The following is an 11,367-nucleotide window of genomic DNA, read 5'->3' as shown; positions in this document are numbered from 1 at the left end:
TCTTGAAATTTATTCAAGTGTGATCCTAAAACTGTTTTTTGATGGCTGATAGACTACCTTTTGGGGAAGGTGCTCCAATCAACAGACCACCTCTATTTTGTGGTTTGAACTACCAATTTTGGAAAGTGAGAATGAAAATCTTTATGGAATCACTTGACAAAGGAATATGGGACTGAATTGAAAATGGTCATTTTGTCCCAAAGTTTGAAAAAGATGGATCTGTCATTGAAAAGCCTTGGTCTCAATGGACTGATTCAGAAAGCAAGAAGGCCAAATTCGATTGCATTGCTAAAAACATTATAACCTCTGCCTTAAATTCATATGAGTTTTTCAGGGTCTCTCAATGCAAATCAGCAAAAGAAATGTGGGACACCTTGGAGGTAACTCATGAAGGTACAGATGAGGTAAAGAGAGTTAGGAAGCATACTCTAATCCAAGAGTATGAGATGTTCAGAATGCTCAAAGGTGAAACAATTGCTGAAGTGCAGAAAAGATTCACGCACATCATCAATCATCTCATGAACCTTGACAAGACCTTTAAAAAGGAAGAGCTAAACATCAAGATCCTGAAATGTCTTGATAGTTAGAGATGAATCGACTCAATGTTCAAGAAAGCAAAGACAAGCACGTAAGGAGCATAGCCTTGAAAGCTTCCAAGCACAAAGGCAAACAAGAATCCAGCGATGATAGTGATGAGGAAAACCATAGCTTGCTGTCAAGAAAGTTTAGCAAATTCTTGAAGAGGAACCGCAACAAGGACAACAACAAAGATAGGTATGGAAACAAGAACTATACTTGCTTTGGTTGTGGTGAAGAAGGTCACATAAAGGTAGATTGTCCAAACAAAAGCTAGGAGAAAAAGCCTAGCTACAAGGAAAAGAAGGGCAAGACAAAGAGAGCCTACATAGCTTGGGATGAGAATGAGGTATCATCATCAAGCTCTTCATCAAATGAAGATGAGAAAGCAAATATTTGCTTGATTGCTGAAGATGATGATGAATCTTGCAGGTCAAGTGAAGTAAATTCTTGTTCTTCCTTAAATGAACAAAATTATAGTGAATTGCTTGAAGCTTTTCAAGAAACTCACGATGAAGCTAATCGGTTGTTTTTCAAGAAACAACCGATTGAAAGAACTTAACAACTGGCTGGAAAAGAGAGTGAAATCACATGGAAATGAGATTGAAAAATCGAAAAATGATTTCAAAAATCTGGAAAATCATTTCAAAAATTCTTCTTGCAAGTGTGATACTTTCATTTGCGAAAATTGTGAAAATCTTGAGAAAAAGGTGCATTATCTTGTTAACACTGTGGACAAGCTTTCAAAAGGGAAATCAAACTTTGAGAATGTCTTGGCATCTCAAAGTTGTGTTTTTGGAAAGGCTGGTTTATGCTTTAATCCACAAAATAAACAAGATAAGTTTTCAAAAAAATTTTTAAGAAAACCAGTAAAACAACCGATTGTTAAGTCGAAACAACCGGTTGTTACATGCTTTTATTGCATGAAAAAGGGCCATTTGGTTTGATTCTACAAAATAAGAATGTTTTCTATTCCTAGGTGCTTCATGAAATGGATTCCTAAAGGATGTGAGGTTCCAAATGAGAAAAAGAAATCTATTGGACCCACATTTGTGAAGGGGCCAAATCTTGTTGCTTGAACTCATGTTTGTGCAGGAAATCTAAAGAAGTGTGAAGGACTGAGTCATCTGATCAAGTTCTTGGAAGAAAAAGACTAACATTGAAGCTGAATCAATGTTCTGCATCTGTCCAAAAGCCTTCAACAGTGAAAAATAAGGCTTCTTGATCACAAAGCACATGGCTTATTCAAAGAACAACACAAAGGGTAAGACCTTCCTTATCTCTGTTCTTAATTCCTGTTTTTAAGTTCATTTTCATGTTTGCATAACCTCTTTAAAGTGTTCAATTTCATTTGCTTTGATTTATTTATGCTCATGCTTAAAAACTCAAAATCAGTTTTATTGCTGTAGAAAAACAACGATTGTTTTCACGAAACAACCGATTGTTTTGAGTCTGACAGCACTGTGAAGAAATCAATTTAATTTCTATTTTGAATTTCTATGCGTTGCAGGTCAAATTAAAGAAAGAATCCTTGGTCATGAATCTGTGTTGAAAGTTGATTATGTTTAGAAAGAAGTTACAACAGTCATAAAGGAATATATTCCAAAATCTTGGAAATTCAAGAGCATTCAATGACTAGTCAAAGATCACATGTGAAGACCATGTGATTTTCTACTTTTTCTGACGTTTTTCAGTGCAGGGCGTGATCAAGTCCTCTCTCTCTGAAAATCTGGTACCCACTCATGTCATTGAATGCTTTATGATTCTGTTTTTCCTATAAAATTTGTTGCAGCTGATCTCTTCCACAAGAACAACCAATTGCAACATCTCTTGCAACATCTCTTGCAAATCTTGTGTGAGCTTTTCTCTGTTTTCTTCTCAGCCATCATGGACTCAACTCCTCCCACCTCAAAGAGATTCAAAACCAGAGCAGTAAGGTCTAGAGGAAGGCTTGAAGGATGGTTTTCTGGTAATAATGATCATATTGAGAGATGTAGATTTGAGACTAGCACCAAAGTGATAAACAACCCTAAAGTTGTTTGCTTTGATTGGCTGAAAAGCCAAAAGCTGGACAATGTCAGAAGGCTCCTCAAAGATCAATCCCTCAGAAAGTTCTTGGAGATGAAAGGCAATATCTACCCAGATTTGATAAGAGTTTTCTACAAAAATCTTAAGTTTGAGGGAAACAACCTTGTTTCTCATGTAAAAGGTGTAGATATGGAGATTACACATGATGTGTGGACTGCTGTAGCTGGTCTAAAGTACTCAGGCCTCAGAATTAACAAGGGGAACCTTAGAGTAGTGGAGGACTTGAACAAAGTTCAATACTACAAGAGATGTTTGAAGAACCAAAATGCACAAGTTAGGACTTGATCGGTTGGTGGCTTAAGGCTTGATGAAAGGTTGTTATCCCTCATTGTGACTTGGATTCTAACTCCAAGGGGGAGCAATCATTCTGTTCTTACAGAGGAGGATCTGGTGTACATATTCTGCATTATGAAGAAGATCAGAATTAATTGGATCCACATCATCAAAGAGCACATGCAAAAGGCAATGAGGTTAAGTGACTATCATTATCCATATGTTGTTTTGATTTCTAAATTTCTACTTTATTTTGAAGTGAACCTAGAGGATGAAACATTTGAACAATGGATCTCTCAGTAAAATGGGATTCACCAAAATAGGTGGCAAATGGATTAGTAAAGATGGTGACCTTGGTGCCTCATCTAGTGTTGTTGCTGATCATGAAGAAGATGAACATGCTGCAGATATGGATTTTCAACATGAAGATCTACCTGAAGCACATCAAGATGCTGAACCTAGTGCTGGTGCTGGAAATCAAGAAGAAAGAATGCAAACCATGTCTCCTTTTGAAAGACTCATGGTTAATAGGCTTGATAACTTTGCGGAGAATCAAAGGAATCTCCATGATCTTTGTGTCAACAATTTCCAGAGGATTAATAATAGGTTTGACAGCATGGATGCACGTTTCATGACTCTAGATGAACATATTGAGGCAGTACAAAACCAAATCTTTGATCTTCAATATGCTGATGATGATGAATGAAGAGAAAAACAACCGGTTGATGTATCGAAACAACCGATTGTTTTTTATGTTTGTATTAGTTTTTCTTGTTTTCTGTTTCTGTTTTTAAATCTGATGTATTAAGAACAATTATCTTTTTCATCTCTTCTTTTTGTCTATTTATGAACACAAATAGGGGGAGATTTATGTTGTGTTTGGTTTCAGTTTTTTATTTCTGCAAAACAGTTTGTATGAGTGAAACCTCATAGGTTTTCGCTCCAATATTTGTTTGTTGTTTGCTCTGATATTATGCTATGAATTTCTATATTTCTTTCTGTGCTAACCAAATATCAGAAGTTTTATGCTTTGCTTAAAACTGTGCTTTGCAGGAATTGCTTCAGATTCAATCAGATACAGCACAAGCATAAGGGATTTGTCTTCATCAAATAAGGGGAGATTGTTGAACCAAGTGGTGTTCAAACTTTGAAGAATTCAAACCCTTTGAAGGATGATGAAGGCATTGTTTGCTGTTGCTGAGTTGTCTAAGATAGGATCTGGGGTAGATTGAGTTTTGTAATCCACTCTTGATTGAATCCAAAACATAGGCATTCTCAATCTTTTTTAAAGAAAAGCGTTTTTCTAACTAAGTGAAAAACAACCAATTGTTTTGTCGAAACAACCAATTGTTTTATACTTAGGTGTTTTTAGAAAAGGTTGAAAATTGTTTTTCAAATGGTTGAGCTGTCAAAACCAAAACAATCGATTGATTCGAGGAAACAACCGATAGTTTGTTTTGGTACCATACTAGAAAAACTATTTTGTGCTTTGACTAAGCATTAAATGATTTTCTATCTGTTTACGCTCCATTTTTTAATGCTTTTCGAAAACTTTTGAAGGTTTAATGAAACTCAGTGAAGAAATCCAGAAGAGGTACCAAGTTAGCCAAGAACACAATCTGTTTTAAAGTGAAACACAAAAAAACAATCGGTTGTTTCTTCGATTCAATCGTTTGTTTATACCAGTAGAGATTTAAACAACTTAAAAACAAAATTTAAAAGAGATCGGAGAAAGGTAAATGCACACAAGAAGTTTATACTGGTTCACTCTTACAATAAGAGCTACATCCAGTTCCCAGAAACCACTGGGTAATCCACTAAGCAATCAAAACCAGATTACAAACACCACACACCAAAATAGTGACTTTGAATCCCTCAAGAAACACACTACCTTTGACAAACCACACAAAGAGTATTGATCTTGAACACCTCAAGAACACACAACACTCTTTGCAATACAACTACAGAAATACAGAAGATAGAGAAAAGGATTACACCTGATCAAAGTACAACTAAAAAGAATACAATTGCAATTTTATTCCACTCACACTTGAAAATCCAAAACTTGATATGAATCTTGAAAACTTGAGATCAAATTTGTCAAACTGAATTTCTCAAAACTATTTCTTACTCTTCAGAAGCATAAAACAAACTATATATACTTCCAAAGATTGGTTAAAAAACATTTAATGAAGAAGCGTATTCAGTTAGAAATAATTTAAGACAGATTCACCAATCAAAACTGAATTTTGTTAGGATTTTCAAAGAAACAATCGGTTGAAAATACGAAACAACCAATTGATTTGGTTTGACAGTTAAGTCAAACCGCTTTCAACCTTTTTCAAAACCTCTTAAGAACAAAACAATCGGTTGATTCGACAAAACAACAGGTTGTTTTTCCCTTAGTTGAAAAACATTTCATTTTAAAAAGGTTTCAATTCACATCAGTTTTAGATTCAACAAAAGAGTGGATGACACTTTAATCTACCCAGATCTCACCCACACATAGCAACAACACCAACCTTTCATCGAACACCTTGGATTTGGATTCTTCAAAGTTCTTGATCACTCTTGATCAACATATAAAACAAACAAAAATATGGAATGGTCCATAAAATGTACACACCAAAGACTTCACAAAATAACATAGGCTATTGGGGCAACAGATAAAGGTCATCTCGTACATAATACTTAATATCACTCTTAAGTTTTTCTCTCTAAGCTTTAGTAACCAATGATGGGAAAACATAAGCAACAAGATAATGAACATATTGAGTTGATTATAATGATATGTTTTCTCTTGTAGTAAATCACAAATTCATTAAGATGTTGTTAGCCATGATTGTTGAGCTTAACCTTAAGCACGAACAAATGGACTTTAAGACCACATATGAACTAACTAGAAGGATTTGAGGTAGGAGACAAAAAATATTATGTCGGTAAGTTAAACAGATCCTTGTATGGTTTGAAACAATCCCCAAGGAAATGGAACAAGTGTTTGATGAATTCATCACAAGAATTGGATTTGAATGTAACAAGTATGATACTAGCATTTACTTCAAGTTTCTAGAAGGAGTTCGTTTCATAGTATTGTTGTTGTATGTAGATAACCTTTTAATAACAAGTAATAATAAGCCTAAGGTGCAAAAGGTTAAAACTGAGCTTAACAAGGTTTTGATGAAGAACCTTAGAATTTCTAGAAAGACTTTGGGGATTGAACAATCTTCTAAGAGGAAAAATGTTATGTGGATGGTACTTCAAATGCTAATATAGTTGGTTTTACTATGTATGCGATGGTTTGCACATGCCTTGATATATAGCCTATGCTGTGAGTATTTTTAGCAGGTTCATGTCAAATCTTAGTCGAGCTAATTGCCAAACTCTTAAATGAATTCTTTGTTACTTGAATGGATCGCTTGGAAAGTTCTAGTTTATGTTGGAGTTAGAAAATCTTCTAAATATGTTCTCATAGAAGGATTTGTTGACTCAGGCTTTATTAGGTGTTTGGGAACCAAAAGTCTCTCACAAGCTACGTGTTCACTACTTATGGTAGTACTATAGTTGGAAAATCAATCTAAAGAAGGTAGTGGCTTTGTTAACCACTAAAAAAAAATTACATTGTTATTATAGAAGTTATGAAGGAAGCCTTATGGTTGAAGGGTCTAGCCAAAGAGCTGAAGGTGCAACGACAAATTGTCACTGTGACAATAGCAACACAATATAGATGTTTAAGAATAAAGTATACCATGAAACCACTAAGGATATTAATGTTAAGTTACATTTTAGAGAGGAGAATACTTGAGTATTTGTAAAGGTGATGAAGGTCTCAACATATCATAATCCCTCTTATATGATTAGGAAGGTTCTGCTAGGCAACAAGTTCTTTCATTACTTATATTTTATCCAAATGATTGACGATGGAACTTGTATGGGCTTAGTGGCAGAAAATGACTCTTGCTTGGAGGATTTGTGCTAAACCAAGATGGAGATTTGTGAAGATTAACTTAGTAAAATCTTGTCTAAAGGTTCCTAGGTCATCTAATTATGTAAATTGTCCAATGTTTTATACGCAACTTCTATCGTATGTGGTATATGGTCTCAATAGATTATTTAGTCTCTTAGTATCTACTAAGACATGGATGATATGGTGAAACCATCTAAGTGACTTTCCAATTTAGTAACGATAAGCATTGTCACATGTCTTCCTCATTAGTATAGGCGTGTTTCTCGTGAGTTAGTTATGACAATATTACAATATACAAATATGACTTTGTATCATCAGATGATACTAATGTTTCAACTGTACTTTAGTGAGAGTTTGTCGTGAGAGAATTGTAATATCAAATTATAATAAATTCTTTTGTAGACATAGATTGAAGTTAATCAAAGCTTATGTATGTGATTGTTTTTTTTCTCTTTCTCTTACATTTACTTTTTACCTATTACATTTGCATATTTCTCTGTTATCGTATTTGTTTATATGTAAACGCTCTATATAGTAATTTAACTGAATAAATTTCTGACAATAGATTTAGACCCGATAGTAATGAATATTTATATTTCTAGAGATAAGGATAGATTCAATAATAATAAATGTTCTTACTTGTTTCTCCATGTTAAACTTATTTTGAAAATATTAAGTTAGAATTCTTTGTGAGTATTTTTGAAACTCTATAACATATAAATCATATATAATGGTATAAAAATCCTTTATCATTTCTAATACATGTTAATTATTCATAGCTCAGATTACACCAATCTCACACCATATAGCATCAAACTATGAATGATTTGGAATCATAACTATAATCACAACTTTAATTTTTTCTTAATTTCACAACTTTATTCTTTTTTAATTTTAAATCATGACTATGCGTGTCAATTACATATTTTGAGAAATCATTACATATTTAAGAATTATCACCGTTCATTAAAAAAATAATTAAATATAAACTAATATTAGATATAAAAATAAATTAGTTACTATAGAATAAATTAGATACTACATCTATAAATTAAAAATTAAGAATCTAATAATTAAAAACTTAATAGTAAACGTTAAATATCAACACAGTATATACATTTCTCATTTTATTCTCTCATGAGGAAATCAAAGAAAGATACATGGGAAAGGTAATTGATTAAGCTAACACAATGCAGTAAAAGATCAAGAGCACACATAACATCAACATGCCCTTATTTCTGCCAAATGGAAGGACAAACAGTATTATAAGTTACATTATTATTAAAGATTTAGATTCGAGGCTTGGCCAAAACATAGAGTGGATTCTTCTTATGCTGAGCAAGCCCTGGCAACATTTCTGTATCAATGTCTTCTTTTCTCACTCCTTCTGGTAATTCCCAATCGAAAGAATTTAGAATATTAGCAAGAATAAGATTGAGTGAGGCAACAGCCATAGGAATACCAGGACAAATTCTACGACCAGCACCAAATGGAATTAACTCAAAATCATGGCCATGAAAATCTACAGTACTATCTAAGAACCTTTCGGGTAAAAACTCTTCTGGGTCTTTCCAAGACTCAGGGTCTCTATGGATTGCCCAAGCATTAACAAACACTATTGTCTTGGCTGGAATTTCATAACTACCTATCATGCATGCTTTATTTGTTTCTCTTGCCACAAGTAGTGGTGCTGGTGGATACAGTCTGAATACCTCTTTTATCACAGCTTTCAAATAGGGAAACTTTTCAATATCATCTTCTTCTAGAAATTCTTTCTTACCTCCCAAAGTCCTAATTTCTTCTTGAACTTTCTTCATTACTCTTGGATTATGTAGTAGTGCAGTCATAGCCCACACGGTTGTTGCTGCAGTTGTATCCGTTGCTGCTACAAGCATGTCCTGCATAGGGAAAGCACCCATTTGCTATTGTTTGAAACGAAAATAATATTATTAATGCACAAAAGGCACCCATTTGTGATTGGTCTTAAAGACATTGTGCAAAAGAATCTTTCAAATATACTTGTCATTGTGACAAATTAATTGCGGCATGTAAAGTTTGGAAGACATTTGCAGTGCTTGCTGCCATGTACATCCTAATTGTTAGGGCATAATAGTTCAACGTGCATTTTTCCTCGACACGTATATGTTTCTAAAATTAGTGATTTTTGCTACAATATTCATGGGCTTCTTCTATGTAGTTATAGCATTGTTCAAAGGTGTTTGGCATTCGATCATTCTCAATGCGTTTGAGTCCAGAACGGGTATTGTAGAAACATTAGTATTGGAACATTCTTCTGCATATTGAGTATGATTTGATGACTTATTGAAAATTCTATAAGGTCTAGATGAAGATGACTCATTTTTCCAAAGGGTAGAGATTTAGAGGGCTTGATTTAGATAGATTGATTCAGAATCTATTATTTTCCTAATCTACATTTATATGGTATTAGGTTGTAAATGGGTTCGAGTAACTAAATACTCCTATTCAATATATTTTTTAATGATAAAAAGAATTCCAAAATGTTTCCATAACTCAAATCCCAAAGAAATTAGCAACATTAAATAAAAAATGTTAAAATGAGTTTAATTTTCGAATGCACATTTAGTGGAATGTTTAATTGAATTTAACAAGCGAAAGTCCAAGAGTGCGGCACATTTGTAAGTATATGGTATGATGATTCTTCAAATAATTATTGTGGTATCCAGATAAAACAATAATCATTTTATAAACGTCATTAAAAATTGAAAATATTTACGAAAAATACTACTATTTTTTTTTTATGAAGATCTCAAAATCATTGTAACCAGAAAAATATCGGCAAATATTCTACTACCAATTAGTCTTTATTTTTATCCACTTCTCAGAGGTTTCAATATATGTTAAAGATAAATTAAGAGAGAAAGAATTCCAAACCAGGAGCATAGCTTTGATGTGATCTTTTGTGAGCTCTACGGAAGAGGAACTTTGTTTCTTGAGTTGAAGTAAGACATCTATTATACCTTCATTCTCTTGAGTCTTTCTATTGGGATCCATGCGTTCAGCAATGACTTCTTCGTAGAACATATCCAAATCCTTGAAATTCTTTTCAAGACGAGCACGTAGCCCAGTGAGTTTATCAACCCAACCTAAGAAAGGAATATAATCTGAGACGAAGAAGGTTGCCCACATGGCCTGACACTCATTGAACATTCCATGGAACCTACTCCTTTCTGTTCCTTCATCTTCATAGCTTCTTCCAAACACAATTCTACATATGATAGTGGTTGTAAGGGACCATAGCATTTCATTCAAATTTGTAACCTTTGAAGATGAGGCATGCCCATATAATTTTTTCATCATTTGCTTGACCTCAAACACTCTTATTGAGTAAAATCTTGAGACACGTCTGGAGCTAAGAAGATGGACAACAAAAATTTTCCTAATTTCTCTCCAAAACTCACCATATGGGGAAAATATCATCTCTAACCCATTGTAGGACAATCTCTGCTGGCCATGTAATTTTGGTCTGTCACTAACCTCAAGGTCATGGTCTTTGAATAACTCTTTGGCTAATTTAGGTGAGGAGACGACAATGGCTGACCTTAATCCTAATCGAATTGAAAATATAGACCCATATTTCTGTGAGAGATGATACAGTTGAAGATAAAGATTAGAGTTATCGAGCTGATGAAGGTTTCCTATTATGGGAAGACCTCTAGGACCAGGTGGAAAAGGTTTGTTCTTCAAGGTTCTTCGGTATTGGAAGAAGAATAACAAAATTACGGGAAGAATAAGGTATAGAATCAGAAGTGGTGACACCATTGTGGCCTATCCAAGGACCACTCATCAGAAACCATTATATACCTTCATAAAACTCACTCGTATCAGATACGATTATATCTAAAGTTATAACAATGAAAGGTTTAAGAAAAATAATATTAATTTTTGCTCACAAAGGTCGAAGTCTAGGTGGAACCTAACAGTCCACTCCGACTTTTGAATATATATAATCTTATTGTGGTCCTGTCAATTCAATGTGAAATCAGTTTAATGAATTATTTATAGGACATCATCAATTATTTGATATTGAAAAGCTATATATTTCTATAATATTATCACAATCATTATGTCTTAAGTATAATGGAGTGACATTGCTAATTTTATTTAATAATAACACGTAGGAAATACTAAATTATGCTTAAAAAGTAATAAATAACGTTTTTATTATTGTAAAAAACTAATCAATTATAATAAAAAGACATGATTATAATTAAAAATAATCAAGAGTTACAATTTTTCCTTTATGCTATTTGAATTTGGAAAAGTTTTTGATGGAGTGAATTTGAGATGATTTGAAAGGAATCTGTGAGAAAGATGATATTTTTTTTATTAAGGTAGATAGAGTGAAAATTATAAGAAAAATTTAAGAAATTTTGTGAGTGGTGTGATTTGTGTGATTGAAATAGTAAGTTTTTATTAAATGAAAA

At 33.3% G+C, this 11,367-nt stretch overlaps 1 protein-coding gene across 1 annotated transcript; it reads right to left on the bottom strand.

Moving 5' to 3' along the window:
* Positions 1 to 8,002: 8,002 nt before the first annotated feature.
* LOC137818901 (cytochrome P450 83B1) lies at positions 8,003 to 10,763 on the bottom strand. Its single transcript, XM_068622553.2, has 2 exons — positions 9,815 to 10,763; positions 8,003 to 8,799 (listed from the first exon to the last, which is right to left on the bottom strand). Exons 1-2 carry the CDS (start codon positions 10,700 to 10,702, stop codon positions 8,191 to 8,193), a joined length of 1,497 nt encoding a protein of 498 aa, XP_068478654.1. The 5' UTR covers positions 10,703 to 10,763; the 3' UTR covers positions 8,003 to 8,190.
* Positions 10,764 to 11,367: the final 604 nt, after the last annotated feature.

Source organism: Phaseolus vulgaris, chromosome 10 (assembly GCF_051622355.1).
Source record: "Phaseolus vulgaris cultivar YP4 chromosome 10, ASM5162235v1, whole genome shotgun sequence".
Taxonomy (NCBI): domain Eukaryota; kingdom Viridiplantae; phylum Streptophyta; class Magnoliopsida; order Fabales; family Fabaceae; genus Phaseolus; species Phaseolus vulgaris.
Note: the sequence above shows the minus strand (reverse complement) of the source record. Positions and strands in the feature narration are given on the sequence as shown.